Genomic DNA, 26,080 nt, shown 5'->3' on the forward strand with positions numbered 1-26,080 from the left:
CAATTCTCTTTAATAAATAAATAAGTGTGCATTACTGACTATTTTCGAATTCAAGAATGACAACTTCCATGTAACACTAAACAGAACTTTTTCACACGTAAAAAATTCAATCTCTAGAACAATGTTTTGAAGAAGAAAAATAAACGGGTGCTATGACTATTTTTCAATTATTTTATATTAATTAGCAGTCTTAAAAGTGGCTACCACTATTAAGATCTCCTTCCAAATATGATCGTAACACTTAGTCATGGGTGGTGTTTGAGGAGACAAGGTGCTGCTAAATGCTAATGGTGGAAGAAGTGAGTGGAGAGGATTTGCACAAATAATTAACGGAGGATAAAATTAACCCATTTCACATAGTAATAAGGCAAAATTGAACCTTATCCCTTCCGAAGATCGGATGACTTTTAAAAGTAAAAAGGGAAATCAAGAATCCAGCTTTTCAGTTTCAAACTTTTCGAAATGGATGTCTCATTCCTTAAATGATACTTCCTCCATCCACTTTTATTTGTCATGTTACGTTTTTCAAAAGTCAATTTGACTAATTTTCCAAGTAAAATTAGATTACATTAATTTAATATTTTAAACAAAAAAAAATCAGATATTCAAAAACTATACGAATAGTACTATAAATTGCATTTTTTTGCATATCAATATCACGAAAAAATACATCGTAAAATGTTAACCAAAGTTCTTATAATTTGACTCTAAAAAAGGAAACCGTGGACCACTCTAAATTTTGAACTGTAAATTTATATACAGTCTCGTAATTAACGTTCCCAATCAAAATATACAAAACGTTCTGGCAAAGTCTCCCAGTAAAAATAAACAAGGTGAATTTCTCAAAATATTACTGCTTCCATGAATTAATGGCTTAGTTGACTTGGATTGTTTATATCAATGGAGCATTACTCTTTCTTTTAAGATCAAAATCTTACACGAGGGCATTGAAAATAGAACAAGGTGTATTGGCTTATTAAGCTTGTATTCTTAATTGTCAGATAAAAAACATATTTGGAAGATGTAATTAATCCTTAAATCATCACGTCTCAAACACAAAAATCACTTACAAGCAGAATTGTGACATTACGCTAGTACTATCTGAACAAAATCTTGCATACACCACTATGCATCAGAGTGCACCAATGTTAGTCAGACCTGATAAACAATGGAAAGTGTGTCAATAAAGTCGATATATTGAATAAAATATGAAAAATGTTATTGACATAAATTATAATAAAAATGCTTAAATAGAGTTATATGGGTGTGATTATCTCTCTAGTCTCCCCCTAAAAGGCAATCTCTTGGACAAAGCTCTCCCACCTCAATTGATTCCAAAAGCCAAAGGCCCCAGGACCCACTTGTTCAACCTCCCTGTTGCTTGACTCCACCAGAATCATCAGCCACCACAAGATAATGAAACAACTTTTCCTACCCATTAACTTGTCTCCACGTGTCACCTGTGGATTCTCTCCCCACTTGGTAGTTGCCTAGTTGTCATTTTCCGTCCTTTGCCCCTTCACATTTCACAGTGCCCCATAAGTCTCCAGCATTCTTGCTCAACTTCACTACTCCAACTACAAGTTTTACAACACAAAATAGAGAGCAAGAAAGAAAAGAAAAGAAAAGAGAAACCAAAATTAGTCAGTCCAATGTTGAAAAAAGAGAAGAGTGGGGGGTTTGATGGAAGTAGCAACAATTGGGCAAGGGTGTGTGACAGTTGCCATTCCGCAACATGTACCGTTTACTGTCGGGCGGATTCCGCCTATTTGTGTGCGGATTGTGATGCCCGCATACATGCAGCAAGTCTCATGGCTTCTCGCCACGAGCGTGTATGGGTTTGCGAAGCCTGCGAGCGTGCCCCTGCAGCCTTTCTTTGCAAAGCGGATGCTGCCTCACTTTGTGCCTCTTGCGATGTTGACATCCATTCTGCAAACCCCTTGGCACGTCGTCACCACCGTGTCCCAATTATGCCCATTCCAGGTAGCCACCATTTCTTTTTTCACACACAACATATATACTCCTACATGTTAAAAATTTCAATAAATATGACTTCTAAACCATAATTTCAAAAATGTAAAAATTGAATCCATCAAACTTAAATTCTAAATTAGTCTCTGATTCAAATATCCAGGAACCCTCTATGGTCCTCCAGCTGTTCACACCGTTAGCGGTGGTTCTATGATGATCGGTGGGACCACAGGGGAAGGCACGGAGGATGATGGATTCTTGAGTTTGACTCAAGATGCAGATGATACAACCATAGATGAAGAAGATGAAAATGAAGCAGCTTCATGGTTGTTGTTGAATCCTCCTGTTAAGAATAACAATAAGAACAACATTAACAATAACAACAACAATCAAAATAACAACTATGGGATGTTGTTTGGTGGGGAAGTAGTGGATGAATACTTGGATCTTGCAGAGTATGGAGGGGATAGTCAATTTAACGATCAGTACAGTGTTAATCAGCAGCAACAACATTACTCTGTTCCTCAGAAGAGCTATGTTGAAGATAGTGTTGTGCCAGTTCAGAACGGACAGCGAAAATCTCTGATTCTTTACCACCAACCGCAACAACAACAACAGCAACAACAACAAAGTCACCACCTGAATTTTCAGCTTGGAATGGAGTATGACAATTCTAACACTGGATATGGTTACCCTGCTTCTTTGAGTCACAGTGTAAGTTTTCTTCACTTTATCGATATACCTCACTTTGTGAGTTGTCTTACGAAGCTACTACTCTGTGCAACATCAGTTCTTTTAACACTTCTTTTTAGCTTCTGAATTACTTTTTCCAGCACTTCGTCCTTTTTCAACAGAGGATTTGTCATTTTAGGTTCCCATTTGCTATTATGGTTACCTTTACATACCCCTAAACTGACCCTTGAACTTTTGTCGTATTAAATTTTACCTAAGATTATGCTCTTTCCCAAATAAACAAAGATGTTTAGATTCTTCTTCACCTTCCTTGACATTGAAATAACGTGTAATTAGTAACTCTTAACAATTATCCTTTATATTCAAGTTATAAATAGTAATTCACTATAATGTTTAAACTGCTCCAATTCACGTATGTTACTGTTTAACCGTGTTCTCGAGATTCTTTGATAAAACTTATCCTCAAGGGTGGAAATTCTAAGAATCTTTACCTTTTCAGCTTCTCCATTGGGTTTCTTTTGACACTTGATTTAACACAAGGTTACCATGTTTATGTTAATAATCAGCGACATGCTACACAGATGTTGCTGTTGCTTTATGTGCAGATCCTTAGGATAAATCTTGTAGTCTAGCTAGTCTGTTTTCTTGAATGGACCATGGAATTTTTATGGATCTAACTTATATATACTAATATTATAAAAGTAATTACACTTGAATGTATTTTAACATGTTTTTTCACGTAGCTAATTTCACTTTCTATGGACAGTCAACTATAATTATCTTTTTAAGTGATACATGAATAGGGAAGTTGACCACTCATGTTTTTGTTGTCTTTATGTATCATCAGGTTTCCATTTCGTCGATGGATGTCAGTGTTGTTCCAGAATCTGCACTAAGTGAAACTTCAAACTCCCATCCACGACCTCCAAAAGGGACCATCGATCTGTTCTCAGGCCCTCCAATTCAGATACCTCCCCAGCTTACTCCAATGGACAGAGAAGCCAGAGTCCTAAGGTACAGAGAGAAGAAGAAGAACCGTAAATTTGAGAAAACCATAAGGTATGCTTCAAGAAAAGCCTATGCAGAAACAAGGCCAAGAATCAAAGGCCGATTTGCAAAGAGAACGGACGTAAAGGCTGAAGTAGACCAGATGTTCTCCACACAATTAATGACAGACAGCAGTTATGGAATTGTCCCTTCATTCTGAATGCAACAAAGAGAAGATCAACTGCAAGCCCCTAAACCTAGAATTAATATTGTATCTCTTACGTCATTATCGATCTAAGGCTATTGGATAATGAGAAATGTACTACAGCAGTTTTCCACAGAGGATTTGTTAAATTCTCTGCTTTGTTGTATATGTAAAAAGAGTTCTTCCTTGTAGACCACGCTGCAGTCAATACGTACAATTTTTCTCAGGAAGAAGTAAAGAAACAGATCCTCCAGTGTGAAGGGATTGACCCAACAAGACAAAAAGTACTAGTTCCGCGAGAAGCAAAGAGTTGACTGCAGTAACAAGGAGTGTGGTGGGATGGATGAGACATCAACAACCTTAACCAGAAGTCTCAGGTTAATGGAAAAACTTTTAGTAAGAAATGCTTACCTCCTTAGTGGACCTACCTGACACATAGATAGATACTGGATGCCTAAAGGGAAAAAGAAAAAAGAAAAGAAGAATTGACTGCATATAACTTTTCCACATTAAAAGAACTCAGTGCAGCCACAAGTAATGGGAAAAGCAAAATTACCGACGACCTCTCGATGCTCAGTGGCTGTATATGACATTGTGTGCTGGTGCAATATAATTGAAGCTGAGTTCTGCTGTCTGCTGTCTGCTTTCTGCTTTCCCTTGTGGTCATCTTTTTGTTGGAACATACTCTTTTTGGATGACATATAATGTTCATCAATACCTGCTTTTGGTCCAGGGCCTCTTCCCAGATTCTCCTTCAATACAATGAATATCCCATCACTGAAGATAAAGAATAAAAGGTCCACTTCTCCAAGGATAGGAAAGCACAATATTTTTGCCGAAAATGGTACTGCATAAGCGTAAGCAAAATACTGCTATGATCATCAAACTTTTAGTTGTAATGACAGAATCAAGGTACACGATATCCCTAAAATAGCTAACATACAGCTTCTAATTTGTAATCAGCAAGGATATAGGTAATTTGCTCAAGAAAAAGAAGCACTTTAGTGGGTGGTGAAAGGAAAACTAAAGGCGATAGAAGCAAGGGGACTGGGGAACGACATCTGTTAAGCTAATGAAAAATCTCTAAGACCAATCATCTGTATTTACCCTTGCTCAAGTCAATCAACTACTAAAGTGTTCCTCCTATCTTGGAATCTAAAGAGTTCTCACTTCTACAGTTCTATGTATCATCTATTTCATTAACTGTTTATATATTATCAACTAAAAGCACTTGGCAGTAAGAAAATTACTTGACTCAACAAACTGGTGTTGTCAAAAGCAAAAGGTAAGAAGAGCAACCAGGGTATGGTCGGGTTTTAAGTGCAAAGTGCGATTAAAAAGCACACGTTAATGAAGGAGACGAAGATGAAGAAGTAAATGTAAAAATAAACACAAACAAGCATTTATATGGACCAAGGAATTGAGAATAAAATTGCAAACATAATAAAAACATGTCAATAAAGTTCAATCTCATTGCCCCCAAGGCCTAGCTCAAGTGGCAAAAGGTGGAGGATTTGTGGCTTAAGTCGCAGGTTCAAGCCCCACACCATGCAAAGTGAAGCCCGGTATTTAAGTGGAGAAGGGTAGAGGGGCGGGCCCATTATCCACTGAGTTTAGAAGGCTGTGATTGGTCCAAAGGGCGGGTCACAGACGGATTTCTCGGTTATCAAAAAAAAAAAAAAAAAAAAAGTTCAATCTCATTTTTTTATTCCGTTGCAAAGATGCAAATTTAAGTTTCTAATTCAATTTTATTGACTAATTTGCTTTGATAAAGTATTCTATTGACCTATTTTGAATCACTAACATTTTTCCTTAATGTTTTCTTAACAAGTGATGTATCACTTCGCTTTGTAATTATTTTTTAGCTTGCCCACTTCAAAATCATTATAAATTACTTAAACTTATTAAGAAGCAATAAGTTGGCTGTCTTTCTAAGGCACAGACCTCACAGTGCCTAAGCAACGCAGAACACCAAGTTTGCGATGCATCTAGCTTCAAGGTTTATGCATTCCTCATGCGCACTTCTAACAAATTGCCTCATAATCCAACTTCAAAAGGAAAGAGGTGTGCTTAGAATAGAATCTTCTCCATCTACATCAAGCATACATGACTTATTAGGCTCAGTTATTTCTGAACTACTCTACTTACTACCAAAACAGTTTACCACTAAGAAGGAGGTATTCCATGGCCTCAAAAGTATCAGTAATCAAAAGACAATGTCCTTTTATCAGTCTTAAGCTGAAGGAAAGCATATTGCACTTTAGCCTTTTTTTTATGTGAAGTAGTCACTGAAAAAGTAACAAGGCAAGTTCCAGCTTATCTAGGAATAAGGTGAAAGTGTAAGGAGGTAAGAACTTTGTGGCTAAGAAATTTCATCCAAGAATGGCTTGGACGTTCACTTTTAGGTCTTTTTTGATCATTGGGTACTTTTAGTATCCAATTCTGCACTGCTATTCGTTGAACAGAAGAACCTTTATCCACCTCACAACTCACTAGCATAGAAAAAGAATACCCATTAATGTGTCACGACCAATATTATTTTGCTCAGTTATTTCTGCACTACTCTATTTACTACCAAAACAGTTTACCACTAAGAACTACTATCAATAAAGATAGTTGCTGCTCTCTTCATACTTGTTTGCAGGTTAAGTTGCTCATCTATCTTTAGCAATGCATGTGATCCAATTCATTGGATTTCAAGTCACAGTAAACTGTGAAGCATACTACTAGGAGGTATTCATGGCCTCAAGCCCTCAACAGAAATTAGTAATCAAAATATGCAACTGATTGAACAAGACGCATAAGGAAAGCATATTAAACCTTTGTGAAGTAGTCATTGAAAAAGTAACAAGGCAAGTTTCAGCTTATCGAGGAATAAGATGAAAGTGTAAGGAAGTAGGAACTTTGTGGCTAAGAAATTTCATACTAAAATGGCTTGGACATTCACTTTTAGGTCCTTTTTGATCATTGGGTACTTTTAGTATCCAATTCTGCACTGCTATTCGTTGAAGAGAAGAACCTTTAACCACCTTACAACTCACTAGCAAAGAGAAAGAATACTCATCAATGTGTCACGGCCAATATTATTCCCACCCAGAATAAACGGGCAAACAACTCAGATTGTTTGAGTTATTCCTGAGCCGTTCAAGTTGGATCAGGTCCCTCTGATTCCATGGGTACTTTAGCTATCTATTTATGCCATGCCATTTGCTGAACACCAGCACTTTTTCCGCAGCTCATAAGAGCCAAGCAATCCATCATGGAGCAATTCTAGTGATTCCAATGCAATAAAATTATTAAAACAACAAAACAACCTTTAATGATTTTTCTAATTCAATGTGAAAATATCAAACTGCATTGCTGGTTGACTCCACAACAAAATCCAGATATAGTAATCTTATTTCTTGTCTGTGAATAACTAATTTCGTGCAAATTTGCTGCTCGAGATTATATCGTACACACACACACAAGGTGGTGTCCAAAATGCTCAACTCAGTGGCGAAGCCAGGATTTTCATAAATCCTTAAGAGGGTTAAAAAATATGACGAAATAAATACACAAGGAAGTCAAGAGAATTCAACATCCACTATATATACTTAAAAATAATTTTAACCGTGTACATACAAAGTAATTTTCCAATGAAAGGGATTCGAACCCCCTTGCCCTTTCCTGGCTCGACTCCTCGCTACCTCCCACCAGCACGGTTTTCAAATTATTCAGCACACCAAGATTTAGGCAAATCGGAAAAATCTGTGTAATGTCGTCTCTGCTGGAATTTGAACCTTGGTTTCCAAGGTTTTTATCCCAACTCCTCAACGTCAAGGAAGAGAACAAAACCATATTACCTAAAGATAATTTTATTGGTCGTTTTACATATTATGTGAAGGTGTGAACCAAGGAAACCCACACATAAGGCTTCCTCATTTTAGATTGTATCAGTTGAGGGTCAAAGTTTGCACCTGGAGGATAATCCTAACAAATATTCTATAGATATGGTTTAAAAGAGAATGTAGCACTTTACTTTATTCTTTTTTTTTATGACAAGGGAAACCCGCAGCCTCTACCCTTTGGGTGAGCACAGGGTAAAACCCCCGCTCCTCTGCAATAGCTCGCAAACCACATAGGAGAGGTAACCCACACTAGGCAAGCCCGGTGCGACGAGCTCGACCCAGAAGGCAAACCCCTTGCTTTTGCTGGCAAGGGGTTTCGAACTTGAGACCTCCAACATGGAAGTCCCAAGCCCAAACCACTGGGCCATCCCTAAGGGTTCACTTTACTTTATTCTTTTGTGGATCAAGAATCTTAAGAAAAAGTGAAAAGAGCATATTCCATCTCACAAGAACATTGAAGTTATCCTGGACCTGTTGTGTTCCACAGAAGTAACCAGAGAAAGGCTAAAATTTCAAGTTTGAGATCCCTCCTATTCCATGGGTACTTTATGTATCTATTTCTGCTCTGCCATTTGCTGAGTCACAGCACTTTTTCTACAGCTCATAAATGTCAAGCAATCCACTTGTGATTCCTATGCTTAGAAAATTACTAGTTTTTGGAGGTAGAGTCCTGAGAAAAAGTGAAAAGAGTAGGTTCCACTTAAGTCACCTGAGCATAGCTAAGCCTTTTAAGCTTTGAGGTCCCTAAGATTACAAGGGAACTTTAGCTATCTATTTCTGCTCTGCCATTTGCTGAGCCGCAGGTCTTTTTTCCCACAACTCATAAATGCTAAGCAATCCACCATGGAGCAATTCTTGTGATAGCTATGCTTAAAAAATTATTAAACAAAACAAAACAATTTCCAGTGATTTTCTAATTAATGCGAAAATATCGAACTTCATTTCTGGTTGATTACACAACAATGTCCAGATACAACAATCTTATTATTGTGAGTGAACAACTAATTTCGAGCAAGTTCGCTGGTCGAGATTGTGCCTTACAGAAACACATAGTGAGGCCAGGCTATGCAGCTTGATTAAGTCACAAGGTACCTACTACCTCCAACCGGCTCTACAAGTATCGAATAATTATGTCCACCAAAATTTAGGCAAATGCGAAAAATTCTAGTAGCGTCACCTCTGTTGGGATTTGTACCTTGGTACCCAAGGCTATTATTCCAAGTCCTCAACTGCTAGGGGACACAGGCAAATCATATTGACTAAAGATAATTTTACTAGCTGTTATTTTTCATAATGTGCGAACGAAAGAAGCACACACACAGACGTAGGCAAGATTTCAACAAAAATGTTTCATCTTAGATTGTATCAGTTGACTGTCAAAGAATGCATACAGAGGCTAATCCAGGCTAATATTTTAAAGCATATAATTAAAAGACAATGTAGAGCTTCTTTCTTTTAACTTTTGTGGATGAAGAGTCCTACCATAAAGGTGAAAAGAGTAGATTCTATCTCAGTGAGAACATTGAAGTTGTTCCACAGAAGTCATTAGAGCCTGGCTAAGCCTTTCAAGTTTGAGGTCCCTCTTGATCCATGACACTTTAGTACCTATTTCTTCTCTTCCATTCGCTGAAAACCTGAAACTCTGCACTTTTTACAAAGCTCATAAATTTCTTAGTTTTTTGTGGGTGTGAGGCCCTTTCAAATCCTTAGGACTTTTATTTATCTATTTCCGCACTGTCATTTGCCAAACATCATTACTTTTTTGATCTGGTTGACAGCCACAACAAAGATTCTTTCGTGCCATATCATCAAATTTTATCCAGTAATAGCATTAAGAGGTAAAATTGTCTAAGCATTTCAAATTTGTGTATTTAGTGGGGAAAAAACTGAAAAATGCGTTTGTCCTCTTTTTTATATACCAAGATGCATTTGTATGTAGTGTAATCCCTTTGTATATACCAAACAAAGATTCTTTCATGCCATACCAAGATGCTCTACCTTAGAGGCAATTGTCCCTTTATAGATATAAAAAAATAATGAGAACAAACCTAGTTTAATCCCACAAGTGGGGTCTGGAGGGGGACAGATGTATGCAGAAATACCTTTGTGGGATAGAGAGATTGTTTCTAACAGACCTCGGCTAAAAAAGTGAAGTTATTCGGAAAAGGATTGCAGGAAGAAAAAGAAATGACAGCAAAATATCAAGCTACATGCAAAATAGAACAACAGATAGCAAAAACATTGACAAAAAAAAAACTGTGATAACTAAATTAATACTAATAAATAGGGACAAGGGGATATGAGGTTAGCCCCCTGCCACTCCCAACTAATGAGCGACCACATTCAGCTACCTACTAACCTTCTACCCTAATCCTCGATTGCCATACCCTCTTATCTAGGGACATGTCCTCAATAAGCTGAAGTTGTGTCATGTCTTGTCTTGTCTAATCAACTCCCCCATTTCGTTTTTGGTCACCACTACCTCTCCTAACTCCTGTTACAACCAACCTCCTAACTAGCGTATCTGCACACCTCCTAACTAATCCACATTCAGCTACCTACTAACCTTCTACCCTAATCCTCGATCGCCATGCCCTCTTATCTAGGGACATGTCCTCAATAAGCTGAAGTTGTGTCATGTCTTGTCTTGTCTAATCAACTCCCCCCATTTCGTTTTTGGTCACCACTACCTCTCCTAAATCCTGTTACAACCAACCTCCTAACTAGCGTATCTGCACACCTCCTCTTCACATGCCCATGCCCGAACCATCTCAGTCTCACTTCTCTCATCTTGTCCGTCATGAATGTCATTCCCACCTTGCCCCATATAGCTTTGTTCCTGATCATGTTTCTCCCTTTATATATACCATTTCTAAAAATATGTGTACCTATATGAAGCTTGTATTCTTTATCAGAAAAAGACATATTTGGAAAAAGAAATAAATCCTTAAACCATCACGTCTCAAATTCAAACAGACTTATAAGTTGAACCATAACAAACCGTAACAATAGATGTTAGTATCATATGTTCACCACAATAAAGCAGAATATACGAAATAATCAGGAAAGAAAAATTTAACGAAAAATACAGAACTGTGAATTAATTATCCGAGCCCACAGAATTCGCTATGTGTCCTTAATAAGCCCTAGCCCCATATAAGAGATCTAAAAAGGTCATTTACTTCTTTTCAATTTGTACGTGGTCATAAGAGACCACTTCCTCTCTATCATTAGATAAAAGATACATGTCAATATTCAGACACCAAATCAGTTGCCCAACATACATTATTTCAAATTTGAAAAAAGAACTTTCATCGTGTCTGTTGCAGCACCAATTATTTTCTTTTGATGTGGTGCTGAGTTTCTTTTCCTAATGTTAGTAGAGCATCAAAGTCTCAAGTCTTTCAAATGAGGTTTTCTATGACAAAGTTCCTCTATATTTTCTCTAACTGCTATTTTCTTCTCCTTCCTACACTACTATTTTGAAATCATAGAAAGGGAAAACGTCAATACTATAGATGCTTATCAAAGTACTGAACTCTGAAGGGATCTTCCAAACAGTATAAATTCAACATGTGAAGTAAGCCTACGTATGCCAAACTCAGCAATTCTTACGATGAAACAAAAATAATCTTGCTCTCCAAGAACAAGACTTCCTAATTCTTCCACTCCACTACTATATATGACCTTTAAAGCATTCTTCCCGTTTAACCTGCTTAGGCATATGTTTTGATCATTTGGATTCTATTATGAGATTCAACGAGAATCACATCACGAGAGTATTCTAAAAACCGAAATTACAAAATCAATGTTTTCAATACCATACCATTCAGGTCCGTACCATGCCCACCCCTAACGGTGAAAATCTAATAAACTATGGGAAGTGTATCGGTATAGTCCACCCCTTAAAGGCAATCTCTTGAACAAAGCTCTCCCACCTCAATTGATTCCAAAAGCCCAAGGCCCCTGGACCCACTTGTTTCAACCTCCTTGTGGCTTGACCCCACCTTCCGGCCCCACCAGAATCACCAGCCACCACAAGATAATGAAAAAACTTTTCCTACCCATTAACTTCCCTCCACATGTTTCCCTTGGATTCTCTCCCCACTTGATAGTTGCCTACTGTTATTTTCCCTCCTTTCCCCCTTCATATTCCACAGTGCCCCATAAGTCTGCAGCATACCTGCTAAACTTCAGTATTCGAAGTACAACAGAAAATAGAGAGCAAGAAGAAAAAATAGGCCAAAAATAGTTCAATGTTGAAAAAGGAGAACAGTGGGGGTTTTGATGGCAGCAGCAATTACTGGGCAAGAGTGTGTGACAGTTGCCGTTTAGTTACCTGTACCATTTACTGCCAGGCGGATTCTGCCTATTTGTGTGCAGGCTGTGACGCCCGCATACATGCAGCAAGTCTGGTGGCTTCTCGTCACAAGCGTGTGTGGGTTTGTGAGGCCTGCGAGTGTGCCCCTGCAGCCTTTCTTTGCAAGGCGGATGCTGCCTCACTTTGTGCCTCCTGCGATGCTGACATCCATTCTGCCAACCCCTTGGCACATCGTCACCACCGTATCCCAATTATTCCCATTCCAGGTAGCCACCATTTTTCTTCACACAGACCATATATACTCCTACATGAGAAAAATAACAAAATTTTCAATATATATGGTTTCTAAACCATAATATCAAAAGTGTAATGTTTTAAATAATAAAAAACATAAAAATTGAACTCATCAAACTTAAATTCTAAATTTGGCTCTGATTCCAATCTCCAGGAACCCTTTATGGTCCTCCAGCTGTTGACACTGTTGGCGGTGATTCTATGATGATTGGTGGGTCCACGGGGGAAGGAACGGAGGATGATGGGTTCTTGAGTTTGACACAAGATGCAGATGATACGACTATAGATGAAGAAGATGAAGATGAAGCAGCTTCATGGTTGTTGCTGAATCATCCTGTTAAGGACAACAATAAGAACAACGTTCACAATAACAACAATCAAACTAACATCTATGGTATGTTGTTTGCTGGGGAAGTAGTCGATGACTACTTGGATCTTGCAGAATATGGAGGGGATAGTCAGTTTAATGATCAGTACAATGTTAACCAACAGCAACAACACTACTCTGTTCCTCAGAAGAGCTATGGTGGAGATAGTGTGGTGCCTGTTCAGGACGGTCAGGGAAAGTCTCTATTTTTTTACCACCACCAACAACAAAGTCACCACCTGAATTTTCAGCTGGGGATGGATTATGACAATTCTTACACTCGACTCGGTTACCCTGCTTCTATGAGTCACAGTGTATGTTTTCTTCACTTTATCCATATATCTCAATTCAAGCAATATGCACTTTCAATTCATGAGTTGTCTTAAAGAATCTCCACCTTTTTTGCTTTTGCTTTGGCTTTCTTTTGAAACTTGATTTAACACAACGTTACAACGTTCATGTTGTTAATCAGCGACATCCTACACGGATGTTGCTGTAGTTTTATGTCCTGATCATCAAGATAAATCCTGCAGTCTTGCTAGTCTGTTTTCTTGAATGAGATGGATCTAAACTTTTATGCCTTATTTTTTTATCTTTTAAGTGATAGTTAACCGGAGCGATAACCCCTATTGTTTTCTTTATCAGGTTTCTGTTTCGTCGATGGATGTCAGTGTAGTCCCAGAATCTGCACTAAGTGAAACTTCAAACTCCCACTCACGACCTCAAAAAGGGACCATTGACCTTTTCTCAGGCCCTCCAATTCAGATACCTCCCCAGCTTACTCCAATGGACAGAGAAGCCAGAGTCCTACGGTACAGAGAGAAGAAGAAGAATCGTAAATTTGAGAAAACCATAAGGTATGCTTCAAGAAAAGCCTATGCAGAAACAAGGCCAAGAATCAAAGGTAGATTTGCAAAGAGAACGGACGTAGAGGCTGAAGTATACCAGATGTTCTCCACACAATTAATGGCAGATAGCAGTTATAGAATTGTCCCTTCATTCTGAATGCAACATAGAGAAGATCAACTAGAAGTCTCTAAACCTAGTATTACTAGTGTAACTCTTACATTATTATCAATATAACTAGCTCTTGAATAATTAAAAATGTTACTAAAGTAGTTCTCCGAAGAGAACTTATTAAATTCTCTGCATAGTTGTATATGCAAAAGGAGTTCTTCCTTGTAGATCATGTTGCAGTCAGTACGTACAATTTTTCTGAGGAGAAAGCAAACAAAGAGCCCCTCCAGTGTAAATGGATTGACCTAACAAGACAAAAAGTAGTAGTTCTGCAAGAGCAAAGGATTGACTGCAGAATCAAGGAGGGGGTGGTGTGGATGAGAAATCTGCACCCTAAAACCTTTTGGTACAAAATTTTACCTCCTTAGTGGACCTACCCGGCACAAATTCAGATACCGGATGCCTAAAGGGAAAAGAAAAAAGAAAAGAAGAATTGACCGCAGTTACCTTTTCCAAATAAAAAGAACTCAGTGCAACCACAAGTAATAGAAAAAGCACTATTACCAACGACCTCTGGATGCTCAGTGGCTGTATATGACATTGTGAGCTGGTGCAATATAATTGAAGCTCAATTCTGCTTTCTGCTTTCCACTGTGGTCATCCTTTTGTTGGAACATACTCTTTTGGTCCAGGGCCTCTCTCTCATCTAGTGTTTGTCCCAGATTCTCTTTCAGCAAAATAAATGACCCATCACTGAAGATAAAGAATAAAAGGTCCACTTCTCAAAGGATAGGAAAGCACTGATGCAATACTTTTTCCTAAAAATGGTAGTTCATAAGCACCATGTAAGCAAAATACTGCAATGATCAGCAAAAGTTTAATATTGAAATACAGTTTTTATTCTTTAATCAGCAAGGACATAGGTACTTTCCCTTCACCTTTACTGAAACTTAAAAGTGGAAAGTGCATCAAGGCAATTGACTACTAAAGTGATCATCCTATCTTGGGATCTAAAGGTTCTTTTTTAAATCCATTTCATTAATCGTTTATATATAATTAACCAAAAAAAACAACATGGCAGTATGAACATTACTGGATGCTGGACTGTGGACTCTAGTTCCTGCAACAGAGTCAAAAGCAAAAGGGAAGAAGAGCACCCCCAGGGTATGGTCGGGTTTTAAGTGCAAAGAACGATTAAAAAACACATGTCAGTGAAGGAAGACGAATATGAAGATGAAGAAATAAAAATAACCACAGACAAGCCATTATATGGACAAATGAACTGAGAAAAAAATTGCAAGTGAAACATAAATAAAGAATAAAGCATGTCAATCCAAGTTCAAAATCCGTTGCAAAGATGCAAATTTAAGTTTCTAATTCAATTTTATTGACTAATTGTCCTTGACTAATTTTGTTCACTAAGTTTCTAACAACCTGTTTTTAATCATTAACATTTTTTCCATAACGTTTTCTTAACAAGTGATAAATAACTTTGCTTTATAATTATTTGTTCTTTGACTCTGTCAATGTGAGCTTGTTGAAATTATTGGTCCTAAGCCCAGATAAAGAGAGGAGGGTTGCCGAAGCCCGAAGGTCAATCGGAAACAGCTTCTATACCACATAAAGTTAGGGGTAAGATTGCATACATCTTACCCACCCCAAACCCCACTTGTGGGATTACATTGGATTTATGTTGTTTTATAATTATTGTATATTATCGCCCTCTTCAAAACAAAACTTACAGGCATTATAAATTACTACTTACACTTATTAAGAAGCAATTAGTTGGCTGTCTTTCTAGGCACAGACTTACACTTAAGCACTGCCTAAACAACGCAAAGTACTCTTTTAACAAATTGCTACATAATCCAACAAGTTCTGCCGCAGCTACATAAATTGATAATCTTCTATCTTTTAGCAATCCATGTGATCCAGTTCATTGGATTTCCAGTCACAGTAAACCATGAGGCATAAAATGAGTAGGTATTCCATGGCCCCAACAGTATCAGTAATCAAACCACAATGTCCTTTTATCACTTTTAAGCTGATACGGGGGACTCAAAGTATGCAACTGCCTGAACAAGACGCAGAAGGAAAGCATATTGCACTTTTACCTTTTCTGATGTGAAGTAATTGTCCTGCATATCAAGGAATAAAATGGAAGTGTAGGTAAGAACTTTGTGGCTAAGAAATTTCATCCAAGATGGCTTGGATGTCCACTTTTAGGTCCTTTTTGATCATTGAGTACTTTTAATATCCTATTCTGCACTGCTATTCGTTGGACAGAAGAACTTTTATCCACCTCACAACTCACTAGCAAAGGAAAAGAATACGCATCAATGTGTCACGGCCAATATTATTCGTGCCAGAATAAAGGACAAACAAGTCAAATTGTTTGAGATATTCCTGATCCACACAACAGAATATTCAAGGTGCTCTACTATCTTATCCCTTTTAAATCATGTCCAATTACTTTTCAGGACTTCAACAAAGATGTCTCATTTTAAAAAGTATCAGTTGACTGTTAAAGGACCTGGAGGCTAATCTAAAACTTTCTACTTTTGTGGAGGTAGAGTCCTGAGAAAAAGTGAAAAGTGTAGGTTCCACGTAAGTCACCTGAGCACAGCTAAGCCTTTCAAGTTTTAGGTCCCTCAGATTCCAAGGGAACTTTAGCTATCTATTTCTGCTCTGCCATTTGCTGAGCCTTAGCACTTTTTCCACAGTTTATAAATGCCAAGAAATCCACCATGGAGCAATTCTTGTGATACCTATATGCTTATAAAATTACTAATTTTTGGGCATGCATTTATCGCGCATCAATGTGAAGTAATCTTCTTAAAACAACATACTATTAATATATAAATAGATGTGTTCCATTATAAAATTAAAATTTTAAAAAGTTTCAAGTTCATGAATATAATGAACGTTAATTATCTTTTGCAATTTAATTAAACCCACTTCAGTGATTCTTCGACCAGTTCGCTCCAAACTTGCTTTAGATCTTCATAACATCATAATAAGATTGAAGGGTTGCAACTCGTTGTCACTAAAATTAAAAGCAACTTCCACTACTTTTTTCTTCCACTACTCTTCTTCGAAGAAATTCCATGATTTACTTCGCTATTTCTTAATGTAGTCTACTTTGCAGAAGTTCCTGGTTTTAGTAAAATGCACTCAGTTACAGAATCAAGCTTAAAGTTGATATTTAAAAAAATTCATAAAGAAGTCCATTGAATAATAACTCTGATTAAAACCTTTCTAATCCTTGGGTTACAAAGCAAAGGAAAATGAAGCATTAAGAAGAACGCATCTTTAAGGTTCAAGGTCTGTCATTACTTCTGTTAAATGAAATTCCAGACTTGGTATAAATTAATTTCATTTCATAGTAAATTGAGAAGCAAAATTACAATTTTGCTTTTTAAAAGATATTTAAGTTATTTCAATTCCCTAAAATGACTTTTCCCCTGCAAATTTATTTGCATTAGAACTTTTAACTAACTTAAGGGAATATTTAATGAAAACTGACAAAAATATTTTATAATTGTGTTCCTATATTTTATAGGGACATCCAATTTTTGAGTTGGAGAAAATATTGAACCTGAATCTTTAAACTCTTAAGATGCGAATACAGGAAACGTGAATTAGAGGTAAGAGACTTGAGTAAAGCAGTTAAGACAAAAGGAGACCAATTTCTATACTAAATTGATCTTATAAAAACTCTTTTCCCAGAAAATTCCTATTTCTTGTCATTGCTAGACTTTATTTAGGGCAAAAGATTTATTGATGGTTCATTCCATTCCGAAGTTAGTAATGTTCATGAAGTTGGCGAACTTTCCTCTAAATAGCTTGTTTGGATGGTTGTTACCTATTGCATTGTAGTGTATTATGTTGCTAGTTTAAATATACTGTTGTTTTAGTGGTTTCTTAAATTTTAGAGTTAATGGTTAAAAAAACACCTGAACTATCACTTTTTTCGCGAGTTTCACACCCAAATTATGAGTTGTTCCCTTTTCCTATATCACCATAAATGTATTAAAATACACCACGGCGCTGATTAAACTAGCTATTAGTTGTTCCCGGTGTGCACTTTCTGTTATCACCCTCTTTCATTGCCATTTTTGAAGCCAATAGAAAAAATCTTTCCCACCTAAACTATCACTATCTACGCAAGTAGATGTTTTATTTATGAAACAATGTTATATGCATCAAAGAATGCATTCGGAGGCTAATCCAGATCAATATTTTAAAACATACAGTAAAGACAATGTAGAGCTTCCTAACTTTTGTGGATGAAGAGTCATACCATAAAGTGAAAAGAGTAGATTCTATCTCAACAAGAACATTGAGTTGTGGACCTGTGGATTCTCTTCCCACTTTGTAGTTGCCTACTGTTATTTTTCCTTCTACTCCACTTTCACATTTCACAGCACCCCATAAGTTTACAGCATACCTGCTCAAGTTCAGTATTCAAAGTACAATAGAAAATAGAGAGCAAGAAGGGAAAAAAAAAATCAGTTCAATGTTGAAAAAGGAGAACAGTGGGGGTTTTGATGGCAGTAGCAACAACTGGTCAAGGGTGTGTGACAGTTGCCGTTCCACCGCATGTACCGTTTACTGCAGGGAAGATTCCACCTTCTTGTGTGCCGGCTGTGACGCCCGCATGCATGCAGCAAATCTGTTGGCTTCTCGTCACGAGCGTGTGTGGGTTTGCGAGGCCTGCGGACGTGCCCCTGCAGCCTTTCTTTGCAAGGCAGATGCTGCCTCACTCTGTGCCTCCTGCGACACTGACATCCACTCTGCCAACCCCTTGGCGCGCCGTCACCACCGTGTCCCAATTATGCCCATTTTAGGTAGCCACACAAAAATTATACTCCTACATGTAAAAAATAACAAATATTTCAATAAATATGATTTTTGAACCATAATTCCAAAATGTATAGCATTAAGTAGCAAGAACATTTAAAGATTGAACCCATCAAACTTAAATTCTAAATTCTCTTGATTCCACTTTCCAGGAACCCTTTATGGTCCTCCAGCTGTCGAAACCGTTGGCAGTGGTTCTATGATGATTGGTGGGCCCACAGGGGAAAGCACGGAGGATTATGGGTTCTTGAGTTTTACTCAAAATGCAGATGATATGACTGTAGATGAAGAAGATGAAGATGAAGATGAAGCAGCTTCATGGTTGTTGCTGAATCCTCCTGTTAAGAAGAACAATAAGACCTTTGACAATGACCACAATAATCAAAATAACAACTATGGGATGTTGTTTGGTAGGGAAGTAGTGGATGACTACTTGGATCTAGCGGAGTATGGAGGGGTTAGTCAATTTAACGATCAGTACAGTGTTAATCAGCAGCAACAACATTACTCTGTTCCTCAGAAGAGCTACCGTGGAGATAGTGTTGTGCCAGTTCAGGAAGGACAGGGAAAATCTCTGATTCTCTACCACCAACAGCAGCAACAACAAAGTCACCACCTAAATTTTCAGCTGGGAATGGAGTATGACAATTATAACACTAGATATGGTTACACTGCTACTATGAGTCACAGTGTGAGTTTTCTAATCTGTATCCATATATCTCACTTCAGGCAACATGCACTTTGACGAAATTCATGGACCAAGAAAATTTTTATGGATCTAAATTTTTATTCCTTATTTTTCAGATCACTGATTTCACTTTTTATGGACGAATAACTGTAGGTACCTTTTAAGTGATAGTTAATTGGAGTGATGACCACTTTTGTTTTCTTTATCTTGATGTATTCTCAGGTTTCCATTTCGTCGATGGATGTCAGTGTTGTCCCAGAATCTGCACTAAGTGAAACTTCAAACTCCCACCCACGACCTCCAAAAGGGAACATTGACCTTTTCTCAGGCCCTCCAATTCAGATACCTCCCCCTCCCCAGCTTACTCCAATGGACAGAGAAGCCAGAGTCCTAAGGTACAGAGAGAAGAAGAAGAACCGTAAATTCGAGAAAACCATAAGGTATGCTTCAAGAAAAGTCTATGCAGAAACAAGGCCAAGAATCAAAGGACGATTCGCGAAAAGAACAGACGTCGCTGAAGCAGACCAGATGCTTTCCACACAATTAATGGCAGATAGAATTTATGGAATTGTTCCTTCATAGCAATGAGTAGATCAACTATAAGTCCCTAAACCTAGTATTAATATTGTATCATCCATCATTATCGATCGACTAGCTATTGAATAATGAGAATGTACTAAAATAGTTTTCCACAGAGGATTTATTAAATTCTCTGCATTGTTGTATATGTACAAATAGAGTTCTTCCTTGTAGACCGCATTGCAGTCAATACATACAATTTTCCTGAGGAGAAAGAAAAGAAAAAGGCCCTCCAGTGTAAAGGAATTGACTGCAATATCAAGGAGTGTGGTGGAATGAATGAGAAATTTGCATCCTAAACAAAAGGTCTTGGGTTAATGCAGGACCTTTTGGTATGAAGTGTTTACCTTCTTAGTGGACCTACCCGGCACAAACATAGATACTAGATGCCTAAAGGGAAAAGAAAAAACAAAAGAAGAACTGAGTCCAGCCACAAGTAATGGGAAAAGCACTATTACCAACAACCTCTGGTTGCCCAGTTGTATATGACAATGTGTGCTGGTGCAATATAATTGAAGCTCACTTCTGCTTTCCACTGTGGTCATCTTTTTGTTGGAACATATCTTTTTGAATTTGATACATAATGTTCATCAATAGCTGCTTTTGGTCCAGAGCCTTCCCCAGATTCTCCTTCAGTACAATGAATGTCCCATCACAGATAAAGAATAAAAGGACCACTTCTCCAAGGATAGGAAAGCACGGATGCAATATTTTTGCCTAAAAGTGGTAGTCCATACGCACCGTGTAAGCAGGATATCACAATGATCATCAAAAAATTTAGTTTAATGACAGAATCAAGGTACATGATATCCCCAAAACAGCTAAAAATACAGCTTCTAATTTGAAATTGGCAAAGAAATAGGTAATTTCCTCAAGATGTATAAGAAGCACTTTAGTCAGTTGTGAAAGGAAAATTAAAGGCAATAGAAGTAGGGGGAACAACATGGGATAGATGGATACAACTATTGAATTAAGCTAGTGAATTTATCTAAGACCAATCATCTGGATTTTCCCTTCACTTCTACTGAAACTTAAAAAGTGGAAAGTGCATCAAGACGATCAACTACTAAAGTGATCCTCCTATCTTGGAATCTTAAGTGTTCTCTGTTTCATTTATTTCATTAATTGTTTATATATAATCAACTTAAAATACTTGGCAGTATGAACCTTACTGAATTCCACTGGGTTCTAGTTCCTGCAACAGAATGGTGTTGTCAAAAGCAAAAGGGAAGAGCACCCCCAGGGTATGGTTGGAATTTAAGTGCAAAGAAGGGTTAAAAAGCACACGCTAGTGAAGGGAGATGGAGATGAAGAAACATAAATAAAAATAAACAGAAACAAGAAGTTATATGGACAAAGGAAATGAGAAAAAATTGCAAGTGAAACATATATGAAGAATAAAATCATTTTAAATTTTATTCAGTTGCACAAATGCAAACTTAAGTTTCTAATTCTTTACTGAATTTCTAACCCACTGTTTTTAATTTTTTAATAAGTGATATATGAATTGCTTTTTAATTATTGTTTAGTGTCACCCACTTCAAAATAGAATTTACAGGCCTTATAAATTACTTAGATTTTTTAAGAAGTAATTAGTTGGCTGTGTTTTTGTAGGCACACGCCTTACACTTGAGCACTGCCTGAGCAACAAAAAGCAGCTAGCCTGCGATGCATCTAGATTCAAGGTTTAAGCATGCCTCATGAGCACTTCTAACAAATTGCTACGTAATCCAACATCACCCTGATATTAACAAGTTCTATCTAGTTCAATTACAGAATACTTTTGTTTAGCAGAAATCAAAAGGGCAAAAGGTATTTATAAATAAAGCTGCTTTACAAACAAGCCCCAAAAAGATGTAGCTTACATAAATGACTTGGGTTGCTTTAATAGATTCTCAGCCATTATTTGGCTCATTTATTTCTGCACTAATCTATTTACTACCAAAACAGCTTTAACACTAAGACATATCAATAAAGATACTTGCTCATCTCCTTATACTTGTTTGCAGGCTAATAAATTGTTAATCTATCTTTAGCAATCCCTGTGATCCAGTTCATTCAATTTCCAGTTACAGTAAACTGTGAAGCATAAGACGAGGAGGTATTCCATGGCCTCAACAGTATCAGTAATCAAAACAGAGTGTACTTTTATCAGTCTTGAGCTAATACCAGGTTTACAACATATGCAACTGATTGAACAAGACGCAAAAGGAAAGCATATTGCACTTTTACCTTTTTTTGATGTGAAGTAGTCATTGATAAAGTAACACGGCAAGTTCCAGCTTATCGAAGAATACGATGAAAATGTAAGGAGGTAAGAACTTTGTGGCTAAGAAATTTCATCCAAGAATGGCTTGGACATTCACTTTTAGGTCCTTTTTGATCATTGGGTACTTCTAGTATCCAATTCTGCACTGCTATTAGTTGAACAAAGAACCTTTATCCACCCCACAACTCACTAGCAAAGAAAAAGAATACTCATCAATGTGTCACTGCCAATATTATTCCTGCCAGAGTAATGGACAAACAACTCATTGTTTGAGATATTCCTGATCCAGATATAGTTGATATAATTTAATTAACAACAGGATATTCAAGGTGCTCTACTATCTTATACTCCCTTTTAAATCATGTCCAATTACTTTTCAGTGCCTCAACAAAGATGCCTCATTTTAAAAGGCATCAGTTGACTGTCAAAGGACCTGAGGTTAATCTAAACCAGCATTTAAAAGCATATAGTACTATAGTAGTAGTTTATACAAAAATGTAGCACTTTTTGCTTTTGTGGAGGTAGAGTCCTGAGAAAAAGTGAAAAGAGTAGGTTCCACTTAAGTCACCTGAGCACAGCTAAGCTTTCAAGTTTGAGGTCCCTCAGATTCCAAGGGAATTTTAGCAATCTATTTCTGGTCTACCATTTGTCTGAACGTCAGCACTTTTTCTTCAACTCATAAAAGCCAAGCAATCCACCGTGGAGCAATTTTAGTGATTCCGACTCAATAAAATTATTAAAGCGATAAAACAACCTTTAGTGATTTCCTAATTCAATGTGAAAACACAAACTACATTGCTGGTTCATTCGTCAACAAAATCCAGATATAGTAATCTTATTTCTTGTATATGATCAACTAACTTTGTACAAGTTTGCTGCTCGAGATTATATCGTATACACACACAAGGTGGTGTCCAAAATGCTCGACTCCCTCAACTACCTCTCAAAAGCACAGGTGTCAAATTATTCTGCCCACCAGCATTTAGGCAAATGAGAAGAATTTGTGTCATATCCATATTAACTAATGATAATTTTACTTGTTTTACGTATTATGCCTCATTAAAGATTGTATCATTGTTTCGGAGGATAATCCTAACCAATATTCTAAAGATATGGTTTAAAAGAAAATGTAGCATTGTAGATTCTATCTCAGCAAGAACATTGAAGTTGTGGTCCTGAATTTTGGAAAGAAGTTACCAGAGCCTGGCTAAGCCTTTCAACTTTGAGGTCCCTCTTGATCCATGGGCACTTTAGTACCTATTTCTGCCCTGCCATTCGCTGAAACTCAGCACTTTTAACACAGCCCACAAACACCAAGCATTCCATAATGGAGCAATTCTTGTTATTCCGACGTTCATAAAATCATTAAAGCAATAAAACATCTTTCAGATCCTTAGGACTTTATGTATCTATTTCTGCAATGCCATTTGCCAAACATCATTACCTTTTTTTATCTGATTGACAGCCACAACAAAGATTCTTTCGTGTCATATCATCAATGTAGAATTAAGAGGTAGCATACGCTGAATCAAGGCGGCTCAACCCTAAAACCCAAAAAAAATAAGGCCTCAAAAATACAAATCCTCCAAAGAACCAAAAACCCCAAATTCAGTTCAAAAAAGGAAATTCAAATACGAAAACATGTATAAAATGCACAAAACAGAAATAAATGATCGAGCAAGAGGCGAGATTAAACGAAGAACTAAAAGCACTGGATAGAAGACGCAGACAAAAGATGAAGGAGCAACCTATCAGTATTTATAATGAGAAGCACCGTAATAAGCACGCTAAGCAATAAAATGTTAGAAGCACCGTTATAAGTACGCTAAGAAAAATGTTACTAATACCGTATTGTGAGAAGCACCGTAATAAGTACGCTAAGTAAAATATTAATACCGTGTATTGTATTGTAAGTAGAATATAAAAAAAAATTGTGTATTTAGTGTTACTATTAATTTTTTTTAAAACTATAGTTTGTTGGAGTATGCATTTATATTTTTGAAATTTTATTATTGATGTAATTATAATTAAAAATAGTAGATAATTATTGATGTAATTAAAATTAAAAATAGATGATAATTTACTATGTTCCATATTATTTGATCATTTTCCTTTTTACACGTTTATTAAAAATCATAAATAATTAGATAAAGTTAATACTTCATTTGTCCAAAAATATTTGTCCATTATTGATTTTGCACAATTTTTAAGAAACTATAAATAGAACGATAATTTTACTATATCACCTTTTGAATATGCTTTCTCCATTCACTTTTATCCCTAAAATAGATTTTCATTTTTACTTGTCACTTTTGACATATCAAGAAAAGACAAAAAAAAATCATGTTTTACCCTTAGCATTAAATATTTATTTTTTAAATCATCTTTCAAGACATCATTTAATAGGGGATAATTTGGTAAAATACTTAAAGCTTTCTTGATTTAGTAAGGTGACAACTAATTGAGACACCTATCTTTAGTAAGATGATCAACTACTCTAATATGGGGCAGAGAGAGTAATTATTATGCACATATTTTTGAAATTTTACTTTTGATATAATTATATTAAAATTCATAAATAATTAAATTTATCGTTAATTTTTATTTCTTAATTTGTTTAATTTACTTTAGTTTGAATTAACTAATGCCGGCAAAATGAGCTCATATTTTGGTAACCCGCTCAAATTTTAATGGGTTGGGTGAGTGATTTTTTACACGGATAAAATATGGGTTGATACCCATATTCAACACATAAAAATATGGGTAAAATATGGGTAAACTATAGGTAAAGTATGGACTAGCCAAGTGGGTTAAGCTTCCAATTTTTGTTCACTCAAAATTCATGATATCACTAAAATTGTTGTAACTTCTCTTCCTTTTTATGTCTTCTATAAAAACTAATTATTCTTCTCTATAATTGAAAAGATGAAGTCTTTGGCCCTCCAAAATATATATATTTTAAATGTACATTTCTTTTGTTAATTATAATTATATTTTTTTACTTGTTTAATTTGTATTGGATAATAAATAATAGTGTAAAATAAGAAAATCATGTATTAGTATTAACATTGCTTAAAGTGCATTAAGCATGTTTTAGTTCTAAAATGTAAATATTCATTTACTTTGAAATTAAAAATATTTTCCCCTTGTTATTACATAAATTTATTTTTATATTGAAAAGTTATAGGAGTTTTTTTTTTTTTACTTTTATGATACAATATGACTAAATAAAGTATTTTAAACAATTTTCATCTAAAAAAAAGACTCAAATATTTTCTCCATGTTGAATTCTTAAGTAAAGAACTGTAACAGGCCATATTATGCATATGCTTATTCTATTCTTGTGATACTTGACATAGCCTTATAGTATAGGTGAGGGACCATGTTTCTTATATGATTAGCGTTGGTTTAAACTAGCTCGGAAGGTGATGTGATGCCTTGCACGTTGCAGCATGTGTACTGCAAGTTATAACTCCAATGGAAGTATTTAAACTCGAGACGGGAAGGTGGTAATTGAGCTTAAAGTTGAAAGTTAAGTGCTAAGTTAAAGAAAAGAGATTAATAATTAGAAAATGGAATAAAATAGGTGAGTTGCTTGCTTGACTTAACTAAGCTAGTAGGTGACAAGTAGGTGCATCACCTACTTTGACTTATTGACCAGTCCAAAAGAACCAAGTAGGTGCATCACCTACTTGAGCTATATGGATCTAGTTAAAAAGGCCAAGGTTTATGGATCAGATTTGGGCCTATGCTAATGGACTCACTTGAGGCCCAAACTATGTTAAATAAACAAAATGAAATTAAAGCCCAGCAGCCAAATCTGCCAAGGCATAATATATTTATGCCCAAGTGAAAGCTAGTAGGTGTATCACCTAGTTTGATATTTTGAGCTGCTTGATATACATAAGCAGGTGCATCACCTACTTGACCAATTAGTGGCTGAAAATGAAGCTAAAAAGAAGGAAGTTCTAGAGGATATTCTTAAAGGTGAAGAAA

At 36.4% G+C, this 26,080-nt stretch overlaps 2 protein-coding genes and 4 long non-coding RNA genes across 14 annotated transcripts; 2 read left to right on the plus strand and 4 right to left on the minus strand.

Moving 5' to 3' along the window:
• Positions 1-947: 947 nt before the first annotated feature.
• Positions 948-1,878, minus strand: LOC107059728 (uncharacterized). Its single transcript, XR_001472857.1, has 2 exons — positions 1,324-1,878; positions 948-1,158 (listed from the first exon to the last, which is right to left on the minus strand). It is a non-coding gene; the product is annotated as an uncharacterized lncRNA (long non-coding RNA).
• CO (CONSTANS) lies at positions 1,165-19,856 on the plus strand. Of its 2 annotated transcripts, none has more exons than XM_015306171.1 (3): positions 1,165-1,983; positions 2,135-2,685; positions 19,459-19,856. In XM_015306171.1, exons 1-3 carry the CDS (start codon positions 1,653-1,655, stop codon positions 19,816-19,818), a joined length of 1,242 nt encoding a protein of 413 aa, XP_015161657.1. In that variant the 5' UTR covers positions 1,165-1,652; the 3' UTR covers positions 19,819-19,856.
• On the minus strand, positions 4,511-9,315 carry LOC107059724 (uncharacterized). Its single transcript, XR_001472844.1, has 2 exons — positions 9,229-9,315; positions 4,511-4,703 (listed from the first exon to the last, which is right to left on the minus strand). It is a non-coding gene; the product is annotated as an uncharacterized lncRNA (long non-coding RNA).
• LOC102598089 (zinc finger protein CONSTANS-LIKE 2) lies at positions 11,979-14,162 on the plus strand. The gene is made up of 3 exons (XM_006338701.2): positions 11,979-12,333; positions 12,516-13,042; positions 13,374-14,162. The coding sequence occupies exons 1-3, from the start codon at positions 12,003-12,005 to the stop codon at positions 13,731-13,733; spliced, it is 1,218 nt and encodes a 405-aa protein (XP_006338763.2). The 5' UTR covers positions 11,979-12,002; the 3' UTR covers positions 13,734-14,162.
• Positions 12,284-18,381, minus strand: LOC102592499 (uncharacterized). 5 transcript variants are annotated; one of them, XR_001472849.1, is made up of 4 exons: positions 18,294-18,381; positions 17,989-18,135; positions 14,250-15,823; positions 12,284-12,371 (listed from the first exon to the last, which is right to left on the minus strand). It is a non-coding gene; the product is annotated as an uncharacterized lncRNA (long non-coding RNA). The 5 variants fall into 5 exon arrangements; XR_001472848.1 differs by lacking the exon at positions 18,294-18,381 and having other exon boundaries at positions 14,250-14,503; positions 17,989-18,206; XR_001472847.1 differs by lacking the exon at positions 18,294-18,381 and having other exon boundaries at positions 14,250-14,542; positions 17,989-18,206.
• LOC107059727 (uncharacterized) lies at positions 18,477-23,868 on the minus strand. Of its 4 annotated transcripts, XR_001472856.1 has the most exons (4): positions 22,653-23,866; positions 22,048-22,322; positions 20,274-20,532; positions 18,800-18,886 (listed from the first exon to the last, which is right to left on the minus strand). It is a non-coding gene; the product is annotated as an uncharacterized lncRNA (long non-coding RNA). The 4 variants fall into 4 exon arrangements; XR_001472854.1 differs by lacking the exon at positions 18,800-18,886 and adding an exon at positions 18,477-18,558 and having other exon boundaries at positions 22,048-23,868; XR_001472853.1 differs by having other exon boundaries at positions 22,048-23,868.
• Positions 23,869-26,080: the final 2,212 nt, after the last annotated feature.

This window comes from Solanum tuberosum, unplaced genomic scaffold, assembly GCF_000226075.1.
Source record: "Solanum tuberosum cultivar DM 1-3 516 R44 unplaced genomic scaffold, SolTub_3.0 scf00004, whole genome shotgun sequence".
Taxonomy (NCBI): domain Eukaryota; kingdom Viridiplantae; phylum Streptophyta; class Magnoliopsida; order Solanales; family Solanaceae; genus Solanum; species Solanum tuberosum.